At 38.8% G+C, this 24438-nt stretch overlaps 1 protein-coding gene across 1 annotated transcript; it reads left to right on the forward strand.

Moving 5' to 3' along the window:
* The first annotated feature begins 601 nt into the window (after nucleotides 1-601).
* REC114 (REC114 meiotic recombination protein) lies at nucleotides 602-24423 on the forward strand. The gene is made up of 6 exons (XM_075505611.1): nucleotides 602-775; nucleotides 1325-1414; nucleotides 14919-15002; nucleotides 19213-19407; nucleotides 21259-21321; nucleotides 24194-24423. Exons 1-6 carry the CDS (start codon nucleotides 602-604, stop codon nucleotides 24353-24355), a joined length of 768 nt encoding a protein of 255 aa, XP_075361726.1. The 3' UTR covers nucleotides 24356-24423.
* The last annotated feature ends 15 nt before the right edge of the window (nucleotides 24424-24438 follow it).

Below are 24438 nucleotides of genomic sequence, written 5' to 3' on the forward strand. Positions count from 1 at the left end.
AACTGAAAAGGCAATTTAGAATTTAGGACTTTTCTACGGGGACTTGGATGTATTTCACCTGACGAAGGATACACGCTGATACCGTGGCCGGCTTCTACAGGCATTTCACTAAGCGCAGTAACGGACCGCGGGCGCCTACACTCCCGCCTCCGTCGCGCTGCGCTGCCCCGAGCGTGCTCTCTCAGCCCCCACAAAATGGCGGTCGCGCGTGCCATGAGGTACGCACTTCTCCCTCCCTCGGCACCGCCAGGCGGTCCTGCCACACCGGTACACCCGAAGGCTGTTAGGAGAAGGGGGAGGCAGTAGCCGCACTGCCCTCAGACAAGCAGCACCGTCGAACGGGGACGGCGCAGCGCCGCTGGGAAGAGCGGAGCGACAGCACCGGGGCTCACCCGACCGCCCACCAGAAGAGGACGAGCGCGCGCGGCCGCGCGCTACCTCATTGGCTCTCGTTTCTCTGTCGCTCGCTGATTGGTGAACAAGTTCCCCCACGCGCTCTCTCTTTCCTCCTATTGGCTCCTGCTTCCCGCTCAACTCCTATTTGCTACCCGCCGGCGCGATGCTTCTCACTGTTGTGCATCGCAGCCCCCTCAGTGCAGGAATGGCTGTGGCCCGCGGCGGTCGCAGCTTCGAGCCGGGGCAGGCCTCTGCGCCGGGCGGCGCCGGCGACGCCTCCCTCCTGGGTAGCACCACAACGTGGCCTTTGAAGCGCTACGGCCGCTTCCTACCCCCGACAGACAGCGACGATGAAGGGCAAAACACCCCCTCTTGGAAGGTGGGGGGTGAGGCGAGGGTGGGGTGGGGTGGGGTGGGGTGGGGGCTGGCTGCTTGGTTTTGCTGTAGCTGGCTCCAGTGGGCTCTAGGAGGCCGCCGTGTAGCAAGCAGTAATAAGTGAGGCCTTTGCAGCTATCTTTTTGCAAGTCCAGAGCTAATGCAGGAATCAGGAGAGATTTATGAGTTATTAATGTATTATGCTTAATGAGTTGTTAATGTGAACACATCAATGATATGATAGTTAGTGGCCCACTTTTTTCTATTCCTTCCTTCAGTAGTGACCTGTGGCATTAAGAACTATAGATCAAGTTGGAAGAGTCCAGATGGTTGTTTAAGGTGGTTAAATCTGTATATGGAGTTATAATTAGTAAAAATATCTGAAATGTGCCTTCTGTCTGTGGGAGTGGAGGGTAAGTTGCATTACTGAGAGGGAGATTATACACCTGACTTCCAGCACCAACCTTTGAAACCTTTTGTTTTGCACTAGAAATGGAAAATGTAGATTCTGTTCTTACAGGGCTAGATTTTTATTTTGTCTATCTTTTTAAAGGTTTTTGAATCAAATGAAGAATCAGGCCATCTTATCCTTACCATTGTTGTATCTGGCCATTTCTTTATTTCCCAAGGGCGAACAGTATTGGTAAGTTTCTCATGTATAAAGAACATTTCTCCATTCATGTTAGCATCAGTATTAACTCTGTTTCCCTTCTCAGCTTAACATATTCTCTCCTACTGAAAGGAAACTGCCAATTTTATTTTGCTCATGGAAATCCCTATGTGGTGCTTTCTCTCCATGTTTATCAGAATAATACTAAATGCATTATTTCATACTGAGAAACAGTGTTTCTTCTGTGGTTCTAAAAATCTAGATTAAGACATAACACTAAATGCTGCTGATGTTGAAAGATATGTGGGGGTTTTTCATGATTCTTCTGCCTAAGAAAACAGAGAAAATACACTGTTAAGAAATAGATAAAAATATAACTATTACTCGCCATAAGATTTGCTGTATGATCCAGCTAGTTTCTTGTTAGTATTTTGGTTTTGATAATTTGGTTTATCAAAGGGTATGTTTTTTTCTATGTTGGATAATGTGATCTAACATACAACTTACTTACATTCATGGAGACAAAATAACAACTTCAAAGTTGTGTCAACTGATTGTCCTGTAGCCTGTCCTTAAGCATGACCAGCTACTAAACTGTAAAGATTTCACAATGACACCAACGAGGTTAACAGAAGCAGTCTATCTAGAAGGAGTTGGTTTGATGCTCATGACAGAGAAGGCCTGTGCTGGAAAGTGGAATCAAGTGTGTTCAGTGCATATTGCCGATAGTCAGTGATGATAAGAAGTAGGAATTGGCTGATAAATATATTAGAAAGCTATTACAAGCCACTGGAAGATGCTGCAGTATTAAGATAACAAAGACCTTTTTTAATACAGAATATGTAAGAGTATGTTGTAGCTTTAAATATAGATAAGCTTATAAATTAGTTTTTGCTGTGCCTCTTAAAAGGTCTTAAACTTACAGAAATATCTTGTAAGTATAGGGGGAGAACTAAGGATACCCTTGATTTCTCCCCCCCGCCCCCCCCGGCCTGTGAGTGTGTTAACAGTATTGAATAGATAATGAATGAGCTAACAGAGAGCTGTCAGTCTGGATACCCCTCATATAAGACATGGTATTTGGCTCACATATTTAGTGAGGAGAAGTTGAATGTTCTTGGACAAGGTAAAAATGGAAGATGGAAAGTATTTCAGCGGTTGCATTGAATAAGAAAAAGGGATGGAGTAATTGAAAGTCCAGGTAGTTAAAAGAAATGCAACTGAAATGAGACTTGCTGCTATCTCTTGCCAAATTCTGCTTGGAATGAATTGGTACAGAATGCACCTCGCTGGGGCTGGTCCTGTTTTCAGTATTGCGATCAGACGGCTTTAACTGTTTAGTAACTAGTAGACTGACATTACTGTGTAGAATGTCCTTGAAATAACCATATAAAGGCTAACTGAAAGTAAGTTTTAATAACTAACTAAAGAGCAAAAAGGGCACAGACAAAAGCTGTAGCCCTTCAAAGACTGTGTCTGGCAAAGACTGAATCTGGCAAGTAAAAATGGGCAGATAAGTGTGCTGTCGTAAGGGATGAGTGCGGGAAGTATAAGAAAAGCTTTATAAAGACTTGGCTGAGAAAAGCACTTTCTTGCACCTCTTGGGTTTAGTGGCTAGTGAAGCTTTCAGGCAGCTGCCTTGCTTGAAATGCCAGATGAGGAATTTTTGAGATCTATCAGGTCTGTTTCAGCTTCTAAGAGACACTAAGATATTGCAGTAATGATCACAGCCTAAGAATAGTGCAGAACAGAGGTGGAACAGACATGCTTGGTAAATGTGACCAATATCTAATATTGAGAGTTTAAAAGAAAAAAGTTGTTTGTTTGTTTTTTAAAAAGATTTACTCTGGCAATGCTTCTATACCAACCTTAAGGCCAACACCAACAACATTTTATTAAGTGTTAGAGAAAAGGTATACAAAACTGGTGTCGTATGCATTTTAAAACCTGACTGTCAATTTCTTTGAGTGCACTTCTTCAAGCACATGTAGTTGCAGGTGTGTTCTGCGCATACAGAACTAAACTAGTGTGAAGTGCACTGGTACAACATGCCTTATGCCTATTTATATTTCTTGGAGATTGGAGCAGTTGTAGTCCTCCCACTGTTCCTCTTACACATACTTGACTCGCTGAAAAACCTAGCAAATAAGCTAGCAAATACCCAATCTGCTAGTTCTGAACATGGGCGGGTGTCTTCTGAACTATGGTAGGTTTCCTTTTTACAAGGGATTTGGTGCAGCACATTTGGCTTTGCTTTACTGCTTAGGCTTGTTCCTTAAGCACATGCCCTCCCAGAAATGCGTCCCATTTCCCAACACTATGCAAGACTGATATGCAGTGATAAAATTCTTCTTCCTGGGACAATACCAATCTACACATATCTTTTCAGGCTTTGAAAAACAGTCTGTGGAATCTCTTTAGTAAAACAGTCAGTATCATCAAACAGAAAGGTGATGCACAGGGATTGCCCTGAAAAAGACAGCACAAGCAATGATGCTGTTGGCCAATAGCTGATAACAGCATTGATATCAAAGTGCGTATGACCATTACTGGATCTCTGAATGGTTTTCTTCAATTAGCAGGCAGGGACACTAGAAACTCAGTATCATTGTCCAAGGACAGTTTACACCATGGTCTTTGGACAGAAGTCTTCTAAGACCTGTTGACAACAGGATCTGGAGCAGCTTACAATGCAGTAGACTCAAAGCTAGCCAGAACTGCACAGGCCACAGGTGAAAGTTTGCAAACTCCTTATTGAGATGCCATACAACAAAAAAGTTGCAATACTGTGCAGTCTATGTTATTGCTGTAGAAATAATCAGACTGTAGAAATGGTTACTCTCACTGGTTCTATCTCCCTCTAGTCTCCCAGCTTTCAGGAGCTGTCAGAAACCTGTCACAATATTTAAACAGGTTTTGCATGACTAAGTACAAATAATTCTTTTGAATCTGTCACAGACCAAATCCTCTCACTGGGGGTCCATTATAATGGACATTTTGTCACAGACAATAATGTGAAAGTTTCTGCTCCAGAGGGAATGTATCAAGTTTGATAGAATGCTGCAATCGTTGGAATGATTCAGCTTGTGTTTTTACATGTACGTTCATTTCTACTTGCTGGTCTGGGCTACTGAGTATTTCCTTTTTATTGCCAAGGTGTTCTTCAACACATACGTGCTTGCCTTACTCACTTGCATTGAAATTCCCACTGAGGTACTCGCATAACTGTTTCTTGCTATGTAGTAACTGCATCCTTTAAGTTGTTGATGTCTAATCTTTTGATCTATCTTCTAATCCCTACTTCTCAGATCTTTTGATGTACTACAGACTCCTGGTTTTGAAGGAACTGGATAACAATTATTGTAGCTTTGTACCTTGTTCCTCTGCATAGGAACACAAGTTAGGCACAAGATCTGTGTCACAGGGACACTGTTTCCTTTTCAACTTGAATAACTGTATTGTATTTTTGTAAAACTGCTGTGGATGAATAATAAAGGGATTTTTTCCCCTCTAACAGTAATCCAAGAATGAACTGAACTGCTAACTAAATCCAAGAATTCATTCAGTGGTGAATGTTCCTAACTTTTTTTTTTTGACTGTAGCAGTAATGATAGAGCAGGAACCCTTGCCCCACTCCAAGAATTTTAACATGATCATCCTAGGTAATAGTTTTTGTTTTTTGTTTTTTTTTTTTTTAAAAAGTTTTCGTCCAGCGTCTGTAACAAAGAAAACTTATTAATTGGATGCTTTTAAAATGGGTAATATGGTAATGTGATATATTCTTATCTCTTCTGGCTTAAAATTGGGATAGAATGTAGTAAAATCACTGCATTAATAGATGCAAACTATCTTGGTTTGTACCTTCTATTTTCTGTAGGAAGATAAAAGTCAGAGTGCATGTGTTCTTCAGTGGTGTGTACATTTTACAAAAGCCATAATGAACCTTTTTAGCTGCCAGCAAGGTCTGTGTTATGCTGATAATACTGTGGGTGGATGCTTTTTAAAAAGTCCAGCAAAAAAATCAAAGTCACATACTGAAAAGTATGAACTTCCAGACTTCGGCTGTTTTGTATTTCACATAGAACTTTTCTTTGTTCATTCTTCTGCAGTGAACAGTGATGTTAACTGAACTAATGCTTGCCTGAACATGATGCTGATCAGCTTCATAGTTAGGTTTTCCACTAAACTAATGGCGGTTGGCCAACATGCTAGTGGTAGCTCCCAATGTTTGCTCTCTTAGTGAGTGTGGGCCCTACAAATACCTTTTTGGGATGAAGGCATATTTTGTTGTGTTGCTTAGTGATTCTTTCATCAAACTTTTTCATGTCAAGTGATTATTTATGAAATACTAAAATACATAAACTATTTTCCGTAACATACTCTCCTGTCAGTGTGAAAACAAGAGATAGCTTTTGTGTAAATGATTTACTTAGTGAATCCTCTTCTTTGGTGTCTACCTTTCATCTACATACAACTTTCACTACAAGTCCATTGGCACAAAACTGAGGTTGTGTAGAAATGTAAATCTTTTATTTCATTGATGGTTGGATTAACATGATCCATTCTAGGAAGAATATTCAAGTGTTCCTGACTTGATATAAAAATATTTTCTCTATAATGGATGTATTTATGTATTCTCTTAGTCCTTTTTATTTTCTTAAAGCAGGAGTGTTAAGAAACCTTTTCTTTTTCTTAAAGAATTCTAGCTGTTTAGAGCCAAGTGAGACTATGACTCTTCTATGATGCATTTGTAAGAAGAACATTTATAAAATTCTAATAAAATATTCACATATCCTAACAACTGAATTTTTTTTAATACATACAGTAGACTACAGAATTATTTTAATGAACAATAAAACAGTAGAACATTTAATGAATTCCCTTCTAGCAGTCTTTTCACTAAAGGAAGTTGAAATACTATTTTCTTGCCAAAAAGAATGCTACAATGTATGCACTGAGTCTCAGCACTTCTAAACTAGGCAGATTAGTAAATACCTTGTGCTGTGTACACTGCTATGTGGTAAGGTGCCATAGGTTTGAAACAATTGATTACAGTATCTGAGAATGCTCCAGAACCCATCAATAAAGTACTTCCATGCTATTATAACAAATAATTGTGGACATGTTCAATATTTCCATCAGTTGCTCAAAGAAAACAAATTATTTTAATGCGTAAACTTTTGGGGAATGGGTATGCATTCAAGATGACTTTAAACATGCTTTAATGACACTGCCAGAGACATACTTGAAGCTATCTCAACAAGGAAACAACTGCTTTCCTTTTAAAATACAATCTAATTCTTGTGATCAGCCAAATCGAATTAAGAGGAGGGTAAATGGAACTTCAGAGCGTGGAACATAAAAATCCTTAAGGGGTAATGCAAATCAAAGGGTGGTTTGGTTTGGGTTGTTGTTGTTGGGTTTTTTTGGTTGTTTTTTAAACAACGTTATTCCTTTGGAATTAAATTACATAACATTTTTAGAACCTGTTTTTGCTGCAGTATTGCCTAACGGACTGCATATTTTGAGGTGAAAAATCTCATTCTTGCATACTGTAGATGATGAAATTTTAACAGGAATATCTCAAATGCATCTCTGTCAATTTCTGGCCATACTTTCAAGATACATCATGTTCTGTTTACCACAACTCTATTTCCTTTCCCTCCTTTGAATCAGCACATCATGAAAATTATATTTTGGTGTTTTACTCAATGCAATTAATTCCGGTGCTAGAATTCTTAATATCCTACAAATTAAACAAATTGAAATTGTGAAGAGGACTTATTTAATAGGATAAAATTAATCCAGAGTAATTGATTTGTGACCTGATCTTTTAAAGTGTACACTAAATGTCCTTAGTGCCCTCCTGGTCCCCTCATGATTTCTAATAAGCTAACAGTGCTTAAGATACAGTAGATTCTAACCTCATTAATTAGGCAAGCATTCAGCAGACATTCTGATGTTCTTGATGCTGTCTTTGCAGTGCCTGAAACTTAAGCACTGAATTTTTGAGATGATATTCACAACAGTGCCTTGGGTAGATGAAAGTCCCTGTGCAATAAATGAGGACATTTGATGGAAACCTAGGGAAGTGAGCAGGTTGCTAATGCTGCTTAGTGGTAGTACATTGCAAAGCTATGGAAGGTTGTGTTTTTATTAAAGGTCCTATGATTGCTATTTGAAAGAGCAGAAGGAATCTTAGTTTTATTGACTTATTCAGTACCACAATCGTAGTTCAAAAACTTCAATTTTAGTTTATTTCATCATGTGTTGTTGACATGATTGTTTTGGACAAGCTGAATATCTTTCTGCATTAGCTTCCCCAGTTATGTTTGATATAATGATACATTCCTGTTGTATAATGATTATGTATTGGTGATTGGCAGCAGTAAAGAGTTTTAAGGGGTTCTGATCTTTACTTTTCTTTTGCCTGAATTCTTCTAAACCCAACTATTAGAATAGTTTTTAAACAGTAGTGATGTCTATTAATGAAATGTATTTACCCTAAAGTTAGAGTTTAACATATGGTATTGATCTAGGGAAGTATTTTGTATCAGGAATTAAAGAAGAAATTGCTTAACTTGACTTATTAATGGGATGCTCTGAAGAGCTTTAGCCAGCTAAACGCAGAAGCATCCAGTTCACCTCTCTAAGTCCCTGGTCACGTGTCACTGTTCTAAAGTGTAGTTTAGGAAAAAAAATGTTAGGCTCTCACTATGAAATATCAAGGTTTGTCCTGAGTTGGGGGCTTATCTTTGCTATTCACTCCTTCAAGGGGCTGTAGGTACCCATGTGGGGGAACTCTTTCTAGAAAGCTGACACCTGGCAGCACATGTTCCTGCACCCAACACTGCACTTTGGCAAGACATTCATTGGTTGCTGAGTCCCCTGGGCATGGTTGTCTCAAGGGTGGCTGCATGTGTCCTGCATTTTGCTACTTCATTTAGCTTTCCTGCCTCTGTAGAGACAGAGCGCTCTGTTTAATGAGTTCAACCCTGATGTGTTCTTTTCCACAATCAAACAAGCTTAATAGCAAGATTTAAGATCTGGCTTCTAAGAGACTGGGGGTAAAAAAAAAAATTGCATGCAAAAAGATAATGCAGAGCTTAACATCCTTTTATTCCTTATTCCACTTAGCTTGCTGTCTGTCTGCCTTGCGGTTGGTTTTTTTTTTTTTTGGCCTTTCACCTCTTTCCACTTCTATATTCTGCAGATCTGTTTGAGACGGCTAATGCTCACACTAAGATCTAAGTTACATACAGCACATGGTTTCTGCTGTGCTCTTACCTTCCCAACGATCCTATACACAACACATTTGGATAACTAACATGTAGCATGGAAATTTTTTGCAGGGACAACTTTCTGCTTCCCCCACTCTACAAATTGTCATGTTTGGGGATTTTTTTTTGTCATGCCAACACTCCTACTCTTGAGTCAGCTTTCAAGATAGCTCATACTGCAGGAATAAAAAATGGTTTTGGCCTTATTTAGATCTTGAAGAAAGATACAAGTAAGGAAAATTTCTACTTTTAGGTAATAATGAAGATTTGATTAGAATTATGTTCCAAGTTTAATTTTTACAACTTCTAAGTTTAAGCTGGAATTACATTTTTATTCTACGGTCATTAATGAAAGGAAGACTTCCTTTTTTTATAGAATAAGCAGTTTTCTAATTTAAAAAGTGTAAAATGGCAACTCACATTCTTTTTTGGGAAGGCAATGAGTTAAAAATCGGTATTTTTCAGATATATGCAAGCATTTGATTTATAAACTATATGTCAAGTTTCAAGCAAACACTTGTGAACAACATGTTTTTCCAATTTTACTTACTTTTCTGAAAGCATCTCAGTTTTGCCTCTGTTTTAGTGTTCAGTATAATATTCAAACATCATTTACAAGCTTTTACAGACTGTATGCTCTCACATCCTTATTCAAGGAATTGGATTAAGGAACTTTTACAGGTGCCTGCCTCCCTGGAAACTGAGCATGGCCTTTGCAAGTAGAAGATTGCTCTGTTTTCTGGGGAGTTATGTACCATGGTGCTGCCCAGCCTGAATCAGAATGGTGCAAGCGGGATGTTGTCTGAGGCCTTTAGCTTTTCTCTTCTGCCGTTTTGCTTCAGTTATCAGACAGGACCACTCTGGCAGCTATGCACTGGGCTATTAATTAATACAATAAAATTCCTTTGATCTCATGCTGAACTCATAATTTCTTGCAAATGCACGTTCCCAGTCTGTGGGATACCCAGCTGACTCCTTAATCCATTATGTTATACAATGCATACATTCATTCTGAACTGTGAACTCTGAGAACAAACTGTTTTATTTGCATTTCATGAGCCTATTATAAGTGGCAGCCAAAACTGGCAAATGTGTGTCTTTGCGTGTGGCATTCTGGCTTTTTGTTTGTCTTTTTTAATATTGGTTGTAATTTAAGGGCAGAGTATATAATGTTTGTGGCAAAAAGAAAGTTTTTCTTCCTAAGCTATTGTTTCCGCATAGTTCAGTTTCATTTGAAAATATCTGTCTCAGTTTGGATTTACGCATTCATAAGTGATGTAAGCCAGCATAGCTGAACTGTCACACAGATAGCATTTCTTAAATATATATTAATTTTTAGATAAGATAGGGCTGTCTAAAGGCCTTGCAACCTAACATAAAACAGATAATCTGTTCCTGTGTTCCTATGTTGCTAAGCACCACAGGGTTTCTAGATGATACAATAATAAAAATATTCATAAATAATATGCAATGCCTTCCAACATAGATCATAGACCTCATTATCCAGCAGCTTTTTGAATGCTGAAATGTAAAAACAGAACAAAAGTATTTCCCAATTAATGATGGACAAGATGGTTGTAAGGCTAGACCAGCATTATTGGCTTCTCTGCCTCATGTAAGGTGTAGTCACGTCTTGCCTGCTTCCAAAATACTTCAGAAATGTCTTGCTTTGTTTTCTGCTTGAGCTTACTTCTTCTCAGGGTCCTCCCTCCGAGAGACTTAGATTTTTGTCAGAGATGCATGAAACTGTTTTCCTTTAATACAGTGTTCTTACAAGTATGATCCTGGAGAATGACATAAGGAGTATAGGCATGATTGGAGGTTAATGATCCAACTTAGAAAAGCGCTGCTATTTAGATCTTCAAATTGTAAACGTTTGAGGTCTTATGTTCCTGCCCAGTTCTAGGTTGCCTTTTTGTCTATATTCCTGATTAATCTTATACTGCCATCTGTCTTTGCTCGTGCCCAATACTGCTCAGTAATACCCAACTCTGAATGTAAAGCAGTTATGGATGATGCCTGCTCAAGGGGAACAGTGACCACACCTGCTTTGTTCTCTGTATTTCTGTCAGTGTGGTGGCAGCAGTCTGGAGGGTCTACTACTATAATCTATAGTCCATTTGTTTATAAGTTTAACTGAAGAATAAAGCAGAAAGTATTTCCTTTCCTCCTGCACCTTTGGTTGATTGTATTTTGCCAAGCAGAAACCAATAACTAAGAATAGCTAAACCAAATAGGAAAACTCAGTGAGGTACTTGAGCAATATGACAGAGCTGATTTGGCACAAGCAAGCCACCTGAAAAAGGAGAGGGAATGGCAATCTATATATTGCCATGCCGTTTCCAGGATCTACCCCGTACCTAGCTCCTACATGTTGGCAGAGATCCTCTTGACTTTAAGTTGATGGCACAAGGGACCGATTTATTGTGGTCCTCCTTCTTGTTGCTCTGAATTAATTTACCTAACTTCATACGCAGATTCGTAACTATTTCATTGTTGACAAGAGAGAATTGTCATTGTTAAGAAGAATCTTATTTTGTCTTAATTCAGGCAGCCTCAAATACAGTCTATGCTGAGGTAACATGGGAAAGCCATGAGGAACATAACAGAACTTCTTAACGTGGTGCAAAATGGGGCTTATTTGCTGTCTAATTAGAACTGAGGAAAATCTAGAGCATCCTGACTGTAAAGACAATTACTGATGTAAACAATTTAACAATGGAGTTCAGTCTAAGTAGTTCTGCAGATCTGAGTTTGTCTAAAACATTCCCTCTCCTTTTTCAGGTAGCTTGCTTGTGCCAAATCAGCTCTGTCATATTGCTCAAGTACCTCACTGGGTTTTCCTATTTGGTTTAGCTATTCTTAGTTATTTGTTTCTGCTTGGCAAAATACAATCAACCAAAGGTGCAGGAGGAAAGGAAATACTTTCTGCTTTGTTCTTCAGTTAATTAAACTTGAAGTAAATTAAATTTCAGTTAATTTTTTGGTTTGGAGTTGAATAATTAGGACTATATAAATAATGTTTTTTTTCCAGCATTCTTTACCTCAGAAACAGGACATATAAAAGGATGACAACCTGGGAAACATCAATAAAATAGTTGGTAGGAAAGTTAAACATTGGCTGCCTTTTATGATTTCTTTGAAAACAGTTACTATTTTAAGGAGACGACATTTGTTCTACCTATGTCCTACAGTGAAATGAAAAACACTATAAAAATAGACTTAATATGGGAACAGCTATATTTAAATAAACACAGTTGGTGTGTATCAAAACCAGTAACTATTTGAAATGAACAGAGTAAGCACAAATGGCCACAAGTTAAAGTGGCCTAGTGAAAGAATTGCTTCACTAACAGCATTTTGGGGCTTGGTAGAGGAATCGGAGGAAGACCAAGTGGCAGTGGGGAAATTCCCTATGGCAGTAAGCATGTAAGCACAAGCAGCTGTCATGCTCCAACACAATTTCCTAGGCTGGTTGGTTGTCCAGGACTCAGCCTGGCTGCTTATCCAGAGTGAGGAGTTCTGAACTGGCCAGTGTCTTTTGAGAAGGTATGGATATTCCCCTCAATATAAGTTAAAAGATGTTCAACATTTATGGCTTTAAATGAGGGAATTAAGTTCTTGTGCTGATACTGAACTGACCTTTAGTTTGTGTTTATTTCACAAAAATAAATATAAATGCACTTGGTCTACTGCATTCCAAACAGTGAGAACATTTACTTTCAGATTACTTGTATAAACATCAAGAATATACCCTTTCTGGAAGGGACAGTTTAAAATATTTTTTTTCTGCTTTATATGTTCTAGTTCTACATATCCTATTTTCTCTCTGTTCTGACTTGAGAGCCTATCCCCTGCCCTATTCAAACTCTTCCGCACTATGTGTGTTTTCTGCCACCAGGTGTTTCCCTTCTTGAATGCACTGTCGGTTGTACCTTAGTCCTCCTAACTTCAGTTGTTTTCCTTGCTTGCTTCCTTAGTGGGTCCCTTCTAGCAACTATGGCAGCATGAGCACAGCACAAGCTGATAAGCATCATAGATAGATGTCAATCCACGTCTCCTCTAAAGTACTTCTCATGTACACAAAACGAATCTGCATTTTTGTATTTTGTACAGCCATGTACTAAGACCTCTTTGCAAAGTGCATGCACAATTAATGCCGATTTTTTCTGCTGCTGCAGATGCTGCAATTTCCATGATGTTGGCATGACTGAAATTCTTGACTTTTGACATGCAATTCTGCACAGCAGAAAGTTTAGCTTAACTTGCTGACGCTTTTCCATTTTCAGCATTAAACAGTATTTTGAGGCCAAACTCTGCACAGCCATGAATGTCCTTAGCCAAATTTGAAAGTAATATATTCTACAGTGCAATTGAAAATATGATGTCTGAAGTGCTACTGATTATTCTAGAAGTGTTCTACCAGTGCTGCGCTCTTTTCTTAGCCTACTAATCTAATCTCATTCCTCAGGCATTCTTCTCAGTATCTTCTCCCCCCCCCCCCCCCCCCGCCCCAACTTTAATGTCCATATACCAAACTCTTATTGGGCAGGTCTATCAAAAGAGGCTAAAACTGCACCCCCCAAAGCCAGGGGTGCTAAAATGCCAGGTGTACAGAGGAGTAAGGAGTATTTCACAAGCTTCCTTTACTGTGTTGGGCATAAATTCAGACTACATGACAAACTGACCTGCTTCAGAGACTTGCTACTATTTGACACCAGCGGGGATTTTGTCTGTATGTGGAAGGAGGGTACCCTCAGCGTGCTAGACACAGCCTTCTGCTCCACTGCTTCAGCAGTCTAACTGCATCATGTAGTGTGGCTGGAGAACACTGATTTACCAAAAAAGATGCTCTTTTCTGTTGCAAGGTCTATCATTTGCAGTTTGTCCCTCTTAAGATCCAGATTCCTTTACTAATTCCTGTAAGAGCAGAGGATAGCTTGGTACTTCCCATCAGTCACAAAGTGAGGTTTTCCTATTTTGACCTTGAGGCCTTTCACACCTTAGCAAGTCCTACCTTGAGACATTGTGAGAGTGTTCAGCACAAACAGACACGCTGCAAGTGACTGGCCTGTCTTACCTGCTGTCAGCACCTGTTTTTACAGCGCAGAGGGAAATTCTCTTCTCCCTCTGACCCCAAATCTTTTGGGAATGATACTTGCATGCTGTCTTACATTCTGGAGTCTATCATAGTAGGTGTCTGATCAGCTGTGTGTCTGTGATCCAGTTTGCCTTTGGTTCAGTTTTTCAGTGCTTGCTAGACATTCCTTGTAAAAGTTCAGTTAAAAATCTACATGCAATTGCTGCATGAGACTATAAAGCCAGTGCCAGCACATTAAAAGAGCAGTGTTTCACTGAGGTGACTTCTGGTACCAAAATAGAATGGCAGATGGTTTCCCAGCCTGGACCTGCATAAGACAGATAGTAACTCTGGCAAAAACACTGCTGGCAGTCCAGGATGGACATGACTTGTTGTTCTTGACCCTTAGGACATCTATGAAAAGCAGCCTGTGTGAAAAGCCATGGTCATTGAAAGCATTATGAGTTCAGATAAAACAGGTAGGTAATTTCCTCCCTGCCCTTAAATTTGTTTGGGTTTTTTTTTTCCTGCTAAACTTTGGTAACTAATGACTATGTGGCAGTCTGAGGAGTACCTTGGGAGACACACTCCATTGCCTTGCAATTTTTATATGATGTTTTCAGCTTCCTGGGGGTATTTTTACAGAATGCTGAGCAGTCTGTCTTGTTTGAAGAGACTGACAGTTAATGCAACTGGAGTATAAAAACATCTTTATCAAGTTATCAAAGCTGCTTCTTGTTTACCTGAATTCCATCTGGAGAAAATACCTCTCTGAGCCCTAGATAAACCAACTGTTGTCCCATTCTTCAGGTTTGCCTGCCCTCTGCTGCCCTCTTGGGCAACTTCATGGGATGTGGAAGAATTTACAGTGCTCTGTTGCAGCTGTTTTATTACGCATTTCATGGAGACTTTTGTAACATGCACAAATACAAATGTAAAATATATATGGAAATTAGAATGTACCTTGACATAGTGCTGGTACTGGATCTACAGATTCAGATTTAATTCCTAGTGTGGTAAAAATTACATATTGGCAATTGTTTGACAGATACAAAAGTTGCATGTATGCACGTGACTAATCTTCATTAGGGATTAAATTGCATCACATAACTTAAGTGTGTACTTCTGAGTGTTGCATGTTTGCTGTGCAAGTAGTTTGCATTCTGCTTTATTTCAGGAAGGCTTTTCATTAATTGATTCTCACAAATGGCTAGAGATAGTAAGAAGAGCAGACTGCCTGCTGCTTCGTGCACAGTCAAAGGTAAGTTGAGTTGCTTTTAATATTTCTAATAGCTAACACAGTTCTGTATAAAACTTCTATATATATAAAATATAAAATTTCTTCTAATATAAAATTTATCCAATTAATATTGGATAAATTAAACCAGAAGTTCTGAGATACTGTAATTTGTCTATATGAATTAAAAGTGTGGGTTTTTTTCTCCAGATATTAAACAAGAATGGATTGAATCATCTTAATGTCTTTTGGAACTGCTAATATTCAGGTCTTTTAGACTGCTTTCTGGGAGTTAGCTACTAAAACAGCTAGACCAGTATTTATTTTAGAATCTATCTGCCATGGCTAACAATTAAAAAGATGGAGCAATTCTCTTACACATACAGAAGCATGCTACTGAAGAGTCATACCTCACTTTAGCAAAAAAGGTATCTAAACAAACAATTATTTAGCCATTTTGTGGCCCCTGACACCTGGCCTGGTAGTGGCAGGCTGGTGATTCAGGCATTTGGTATTCAAGGCAATGAAAGGGACCTAAGTTTCTGGTCTTCCCCTCAGATCTCATGGAAAGCAGTTGGTTAGCCTTTAAGTAATTAAACAGCACTTGCTTGTTACCAACTTATGGATAAATCTCAGTTTTCTTGGCTCTTGAATGAACTGAGAAATTTCTTATTCATCTACACTGAGCACTCACCAGGTTTTTCAGAAACAAAACCCTTTTCAAAATGAAAAGAGCTCTCCCTTCTCCCTGATAGTTTCTAGGCTTTGTTGTTTCAGCAGAAACAGCTGCCTTTAGTTTAACTATCTCTACTTGACAAGAGAATTCATCTTTAAGCTAGAAACAGGAATCCTAGAAAAAGATGATGAGCTCCTTCTTCAGTAGCTGCTAGAGACCAGTTTTAACTCTCTGCCCTGTTCACAGAACTATTAAGGCATAAAAACATCTCAAGTATTCTGAGACGTTCTGGCATTCTCCCTGACAGGAACTCTGGTACAGACTGGGTTATTGTAATTGCAGATAATAGCAATATCCAGGATAGCTGAAAACTGTAAAAATTCCTGTTTAGTTGTATTTCAATCTTTTACCTGATTTCTTTTATGAAAGACACATAAATATTTCTTCATAGGATGTTACAAACCAAACAATATAGTTTGCAGAAGGGAGAATGCCTTGCTAATTGCAAGATAAAAGCAGGCGTGAAGCATAATAAACATTCTTTAAATATAAGGACTCATCTTGTTTCAGAATAAGCCTAGTCTAATGGTGGCACTAGGAACTGCATAAATAAGTATCTTAAAACAGTTTTAAATTCATGGGTTATGCTTGCCTGAAACCAAAACATCTTTGCTCTCTGATTTTTGTCAGATTCTTATAAAACATGGAGTATCACTGAAGAAGACTATTGAGCTGTTGCGTTAATTAGTTCTGATGAATCAGTAGATCATCAGTTTCCTTTACAATTAATAGAACCGGTTCCCCAGCACAGTATTAAGGGATTCTGCTGCATCTCACAAGAAACACGAAATCAACATCACAATCACTTTGAGGCTTGAACAAAGCTCTGAGGGACAGTTAGGAAAGGAGGAATATTAACATGGTCTTAAATTAATTTGGTGCATCTAAATGTTTATTTACCATAAATTCACCTGACTTCAACTGGATTTAGTGGCACTGCAGTGGTCCTATCATACAGTTTCTTTACTTTATATCCTAAATTGTAGCTGAAGTGATTCCTTAAATGCAGTCAGTGTATATAGCTTCCGTGCTAATCTTAAATTTTTTTTAAAAATTTGGGAAGCCAGCCACACTGTGTAAGGGGTTATGTCTCAGCCCTGCTAGACCTAAGTAAGGAGTCAAGCAGAAGCCATTTAAGCAGAGGAAAGCAAGCTAGGTTTTCATAAACCAGTTCCTATATCTGAGTGCACAGGGCAATTAAGGAGCATGAGCAACTAAATATTACACTATAATGTCTGATTTATCTTGTTCTCCTTGTTTTTTGTAAGTCATTAATATTGCATTTATAGTGAAACTTATTCATTTCTAAAGAAATATGATTTTAATAGGGTACTGTAGACTCTTAGCTAGCAGAATGAGTTTCTAAACTATATTTTGAGAAGCTTAGTGAGAAGCTAATATACTTGAAGGAACAAGACATGTAGAAAAGATACCTGTTGCAGATCACTACTGAAACTAGGCTGTACTAGTGGAAACTTTATTCAGTGAAGCACATGAGTGTCTAATTCTGAAGCTGTACCTGTCACATGCATGTTTGTGTCTTACACTTAGCTGAAAGAAACAGCTGCATGGCTGTGACTGCCCTTTATACAGCTCCATCTCTAGTAATCACTTCTCTCACATTAGTCTTTGATGTGCCTCTAGGTATAAAAACCTTTTTATATGAAACAATATGTAAACAGTAGCAAGACAAACATTCTTAATATTCTTGTAATAAGTAATTTCCCTTCATACTGTTTTCATTGAGCTCACACACCCCCACCCCAGCACGGGAAGAGGTGCAAATTTGATGATCCAAGTGACCTCAAGGTTCTTTGATACTTCAGCTTCTTGTATGGTTCAGGTGTTACTGCCCAGTACTCAGTTTATGCTAAAACTTGACATCAAGTTTAGCTGAATTTGAGCATGCTCTCTCTTTCCATAAAGGAAAAATGTTTAATTTACAAAGTCTACTGTTGTTTATAAACTGCAATCTTAAGTGTTCAACAGTCCTTGTGAAAAAGCAGAGAGCAATACATTAGCTCAGACTGAAAATTGATTTGGGCATTGTAGGAGTAACTAAAACAAGTGTTCCTTGAAAGTCTCCAAAAGGAATTCAAGTTAAGATGCAAGTTACCTTTCTGTCATTTTAACGAGAACTCACCTGTCTGGCATATCCACAGATCAGTTCTTGGTTATGTGAAGCTGACCCAGTTAAGTTGACATCTTAGTTAATTAGAGGAAATGTAACTGGGCACTGGTAAAGTTTGAATTATTCAAGCTTGAAAAATTCAAGTTTGAATTATTTTGACATTTTTTCTCCTTTAAAAGGCAGTGAGACAAGCTTTTATGCTTACACTGCATCAAAAATCATTTTATGCAATACAAGCATCTTAAAATAACATGCATGTAAACATGCAGGCTGTCATGAAGAGCTGGCTCATCTTTGAGACAAAGATCTTTAAAGTGAAAGATGTCCTTATATTTGTGTAAGCAGCAGTCTAGCAGTGTGTCTAGTCATTAAAAACAATGGTTTTGATGTTGAAATCTCAGAAAGATGAAGACTCAGATAAGTTAGCTTGGTTCAAGGAAAACTTTTCTAGCACTTTAACTGTGTTTTAAATTTGAAATTTCAAGATCAAACTGAAAGTCCCATTAATTCACTCCTTAAACAAAAGCATTCAATATGTATCTGCCTTACATCAGTTGAATGTCCTTAGGACAAGCTTATCATGTATGACAGACTCTTCAGTCCTCCACTTTCAGTGCAGTTTGCTGGACCTTATGTACTTAAATATGATACAGCATGACAACCTATACTGGGGGTCAGTTCTATTCAGGGTTTTTTTTATTTTTAGTATTATTTCACTATTTAAAGTAATGCATTTGAGTTTCTTGCACTCCTAGTCAGCTGTGTTAGCATCTATTTAAGGAACAGCAGCATTCAGTTGCAGCGCCAAACTGAATTTGCATGTTTAGATACGCACAGGCACACCGGGTAGGTAGGGAAGGCTGGGTTTGGTGCAGGGAGTAACATAAATCCTAAATGGAACATATGGTTCCCAGAACTTTTAGCTTAGATTCCAAAGTTAACTTCTGCTTACTTCAGTGTCATTTCATTTTTTGTCACAAATAACCGTTCAGAGCTGGCATATCCTTATAGAATACTACTTGCAGCAACAGTAAGAAGTTATTTCCCTGCTATACTTATAAAAACTCTGTTGCTGTGGCAAGGTTTGTTCACCTGGCTAGACCTTTAATTAGTTGACAAGTGGCCCTGCTCACTTACCATTTTCTTGGGTTTTTTAAACTGATTTTCAAACTGGGAACTGTAGTCTTCTGGTTTAGCTGCTGGGATAAATGAAGATACAGCAGGGAAAACTTGTTTCTTCATATTTGAGTTGGTGCAGTGATCCAAAAATGTATTGCCTTCTTACTATGACAAATATGAATTTAATTAAATCAAGATAGTTTGAGGGGATTCACAGTTAATTTAATTTCTCCTTGGTTTTTGAGCAGAATGAATGCCGCATGTTTCGTGTTCAGTTTGGCGGAGATTCAAAAGAACAGATGCTGGAACACTGCTGCAGTTGCGTTCAGAAAATTGCAGAGTACGTACCGGTTCAAGTAACTGACGAACAAAGCCAGAAGTTCTATCACAGTCTCAATCAGCTGGCTAACAGTGAAAATCAGGCGAAGGACACTGAACAAAATGCATTGGTACTACACACAGTAAGTACACAAGAACATACAGACAGAAAAATAATCAACTATCAGTATTAGATCTGTAAATGACAAATTTTACTTCTGAAGAAAGCTTTTTTGCAGCTATGAGACCATCTACATGAAATATGATTTTGGAAACCCAAAATTTAGTTTACATGCAGGGAAACCTAGTTAGTGAACAGGGCTAGAGTTATTCAGGAAGTCAGCTGCTGAAGCCTGCTATTGTCTTCCTATTTTCTTAGTGTGCCTGAAAAAAGTTAACAGAACGATGCTCAAAAAAGGGGTTCTAGCTCCTCAAGCTTATTGTAATATACCTCAGAGCAATCAGATGCCTTTCTTTTGGCCTTCAAAAGGTCTTTAACTGAGATTAATATACACATTTCATGTTATCATAGGAAAAATATTAGCAAGCATATGGAGTGAGATTTATAGGTGGAAAAAGCTTTGCTCTGGGGTTTGAACTTTTCCTTAGCTAGGGACCCTGGAAATGAAGAGGACAATTTATGCAGGGCTCAGGCAAACATAGGAAGTTACTAACCATTAAAAGAAATGATAGTGAAGGCTACAGCCAAGCATTATTTACCAGTTCCCAGTCAGATGGTGGTATGGCTTGGTGGAAGACTTAGATTCTGTCTGCTGAGGTTAATAAACAAGAATAGGGGGCAGAGGATGACAGCTGAATAGTTACCAAAAAAACATGTCTACAATTTCGTCACTGTGGCTTTCAGCTAAGACTGCTGGGAACCACCTGGCAGACTTTCAATTAAGTTATACAGGGTAAGAAAAATTCAGAGCCATTTAAGTAACCATGAATTGTGTTCTCCTGTTTGTGTTTACCTATTCCTGTTTTGCTATTGTTAACTGTAAATATAGCTTACTCTGAAATCGCTTTTAAATGTGTCAGGCTAGGAACAGAATGTTACCCCTCTCCAAGACAAAGACCTAAGGTAACTGGAAAAGGCAAAGGCAGATAGTATTTCTGAGGGTGACTAATTCTTAAATATATGCTCTCTTGGGTATCCAGAGGATCCCATTTACCAGGTCTAAAAAACATCCCTGCAGCTAACTTAGCCAGGATAGCTCTTGAGTACATGATAAAAATATTGGGACCAAGACTGGGCCCTGAAAAGGAATGTCAAAGCTTTCAGCTACATCACTTTCATAGTACAATCTAGGAAGGTCCTACTCTACTGGACAGTGGAATCATATTTGTAGGGAAAGTGCAGGCGGAAAAAAATATATTGCTCGTTTGGCTCACCACTTCCAGGAAGGCATATGGGAACCCTTCAGCAGCTGATATTCAAGATTTATTGTTTGTTCTTTAAGCACATTACCTATATCTTGGGCTTTGCTCATTTCCTGATAAGCTAAAGCAAAGAATGAAAGGTAAAGAAAGTATTTCATGGCAGAATGCTATTGAATGCCAACAGTCATACTAATGCTCTTTTGCCAGAAGTTAAGACTGAAAACCTTGTTCAGAAAATAGAATTGACAACTGAAACCATCTTTTCTGTGATGTGACCCATGAGAAGGAGAAAAGCATGCTCCTGGTGAGCATTCATACACAGCATTTTTTTAAAGTTTCTTCCAGTAAGTAGTTTAAAAGTTATCTTAGTTTAGACATGACAGTTTAACTACAGGCCCATTATTTCACATCTTTCATTTTTAAGGACTTGAGCAGATGTGCATTCAGGTTCCATAAAAAGATGCCTTTTTACTGCATAAGGTAGTTGAGCACATTCTCTTCCTGTTATCTCTAAAAATGGAACTACTTCCCTTCTTGCACATACCCACACTCTACTTAGTAACAAGCCCTTATTTGCATTTGATATTTTCTAGCCAGATGAGCTTCTAGCAGATTCCTGCCTTGGAGAAAGAAGATCTGTAACACAGCTAGCTCAGGTAAAAAAAAAAAAAATCCAGTATTTAGATCCTGTAACTGAATCTCTTGGGCACAGAGAGAGAGCAAGCTATCTCATATGCTGTAAACATCTGGTAAATGTCTTCACTGAACATCAGGATGCCATCATCTATACCAACAAAAACACAGGATCTTGTGTAATGATCTGGACCTAGGAAATAAGCTGCAAACCCAGGTATTTCATGGTGTAATTACCCCATTTGCACAAGAAGAAACCACCACACTGAGAGCAAACAAATACCCAGAGGTCATATCCAAATAAATGGCTTTGTCACTCTTTGACTGCAGAAATGACCTCTGTAGTCATAGCTTAAGTCTGAAAATATCAATCATCCTTGACCCACAACAAAGGATCCCCTAATTCAGTTGACAGCTTCACTGAGAAGTCCGGGGTAAAGCCATGTTTAAAAATAACTGGGAGTTAACTGTTGCTTGTTTATTGTGTGAATTTGGGACAGTACAGAATTGGATGATGAGGAAAAAACTCTACTCTCTGTAATGTCTGTTTTTGTGCAGTTGCTTCTATGGGTCGGTCTTAGCCTTCTTCCATATTGATAGGGTGATCAAGTCAGTGTGTCTTCACACCAGTGGTTTCAGGGACAAACTCCTATGCTCCCTATTACAAATCTGTCCTCTCTTAAACCCAAAAAAGCCTTTCAAACACCTCTGTTTTCAGAAAGCAGAGTTCCCTGTACTCTCATGTCAGTGGTGATTTTTACATGATTATTACATGAGGTACTTTTTTGAGGTTTTATGCAGGTAGTTTTATGCAGGTTTACATGAGGTAGATTTTACATGATTATTACATGCCCTGCTGTTTCATTCCCAACAGTTTTGTTACTGTCCTTGTACAATGCAGTGAGTGTGATCAAAGCAGTCTGCCTTTAGCAACTGTATTTTTCATGACCAATCTCTGCTTTAAGAGGCAATACTAGGAAGTGTGAATTAGCACCAATGTTATAAAAAATTAGCTTCTAAAAACTGCTATTCTGTGGTCCCTGTATAAGATGGGAGCATGATACTTGCTTCAAAGCTTTCTGCTAGTGAGGCCTATATTTGCTGTACACGTTCATCCATCTCTCACTTGAATTATTAAAAAATTCCCTGGAACAAAGACTCCTTCCTATAGCACTTTCCTACACCTTCCTCTACTTGTCCCTCTATTTCTTAGTCAGCTTAACACAACTGTGCTCTCCCATGCCCTGGTCCACAGATGTGCCATGGTTGAACTTCAGAAACACACCTTTTCAGCTGGTGCTCTGGAAAACTCTGGAGTTAAATTTCTCCATTTCCACCACTGCAGGAAGCTAGCAGTAGTGCTGGTTTTAAGCATTTTCTTGTAGTTTTTTTTTTTTTTTGAAGGATACTCAACAGTCTTCAATTTGTGTTTAAAGATATTTTTCTCCAGTAACAATCCAGGAAAAGAGCAATACTGCAATGTAAACCAACAATAAGATTAGCAAAAATATTAAGGGTTGTTTTCCCCCTACACACACACATCAAATGTAGCTATGCTCCAACTGTCATTGGGCCTGGTCCATCTGCCAGTTGTCTTGCACTCTTTCCAGTTCAAGCAGCAGAAGCTAGGGCCTGACTGAACTTAACAGCACTTCAGACTTTCCCAGATGGAGAGGCTTGGTTTAGTCTGGGCCTCTCATATCAGTGCATTAAAAAAAAAAAAAGCAGCCAAACTAGGCATTTGAAGTTTTTTAAAGCCACATACAGACTAACTAGCATTAGGCATTCCCCCTGTATTCACCTTGGATTGCCTCTGCATGTCATACCTACCTCATCATGAAAGTAGCACTTCAGTGATTTTCTTTGCTTCTGCTCTCCCATTCAAAGTATTCAGAAAGCATCCATAACTGATGCTGCAGCTTTAATGACTTCAGCACAGATAGGTAAAGAAAGCTAAAGGCTGAGTGGGTGGTGAGGTCTACAGAGTATTTACAGCCCAAACAATAGAAAAATTTTGGTGCAAACACTCAGTCATTAACACATAGTATGAATAATGTGGTTTACAACAAGCAGCAGCCCTGGCTGCAGTAGGGACTTTGAATGGTGAAGTTTACTGTTTCTTTAACATGGGTTACATCCAGGAGGAAAGCTGGCAGCCCACCACAAAGTTTTAGTTGAGCTATTTCAGCTTGTTGTCAGAGGAACAGTGCGGAAAGTGCTCGGGAGTTGCCCTACTGCCCATAACCTACTGGTACATGTATCTAATGGCTGAGAGCAGCATCATCTATGGATGCTGGGAGGCAGTCAGGGCTTCCTCAACCTCAGTGCACGATGTTGTACGTCTTCTGTTCTGCTGCCACTAGTTTTACACTGAAAAGTGACATGATGCACATAGTTTGCCCACCACCAAGCGGAAAAAGCTCGGGGAAGGGGTTTAAATGGGCATGAAAAGGATGTTTTAACTCTTAAAAAGCCCCATAATTTACTTCTAAAAGACACCTTGCTAAATTAAGACCTTAGTTGGTTATCCTTATACAATTCCAAGTGGAAGTACACACACTTCATAGAGGATCCTTTTCTCTTACACAGAATGGATATTCATGAGGAAGCCATGTTACCCAGGAAATCGGCATTTCCAATTTAAACCACTGCAAAGGAATTCAAGGTTGTGTAAAAGCTATATTGGAATCAAAGCTAGGTATCAGAGAGAAAATTACATACCAAAATCGTATCTGATTGAAAGTATTCAAACAGCATTAATAACAAGGCCGATACATCTTTATTAAATACTGAAGGAAACAACTTTGACATAGCTGCATTGTTACAAAACGTGTGTAATGTTACCTTTTATGTCCAAGATTAGTGCAACACCTTTGTTTTTTTTTACTTTGGCAGTCTGTGCTGAAAAAGAAGTTTGAGCTCCCCCTTGTGTATCAGCATTCAGTGTGGCATGCACAAGAGCTGGGGCCCTTCATTCGCTTATGTCTTATGGATCAGAATTTCCCAGCTTTTGTGGAAGATGTGGAGAAGGAATTGAAAAAACTCACAGAAGGTTGAGAAATACCAGCTTATTACCACTGGAATGCACGCTCCGGGATACCCAGCACTCGGGATACACAAGCTTAAGTGTGATTAAATAT

Source organism: Mycteria americana, chromosome 6, assembly GCF_035582795.1.
Source record: "Mycteria americana isolate JAX WOST 10 ecotype Jacksonville Zoo and Gardens chromosome 6, USCA_MyAme_1.0, whole genome shotgun sequence".
NCBI classification, from domain to species: Eukaryota; Metazoa; Chordata; class Aves; order Ciconiiformes; family Ciconiidae; genus Mycteria; species Mycteria americana.

Coding starts and splice junctions, on each gene's coding strand:
- REC114 (XM_075505611.1), top strand. CDS start 602: ATGGCTGTGGCCCGCGGCGGTCGCAGCTTCGAGCCGGGGCAGGCCTCT. Junction 1,415..14,918: donor CCCAAGGGCGAACAGTATTG/GTAAGTTTCTCA, acceptor GCTTTATTTCAG/GAAGGCTTTTCATTAATTGA. Junction 19,408..21,258: donor CGAAGGACACTGAACAAAAT/GCATTGGTACTA, acceptor GATATTTTCTAG/CCAGATGAGCTTCTAGCAGA.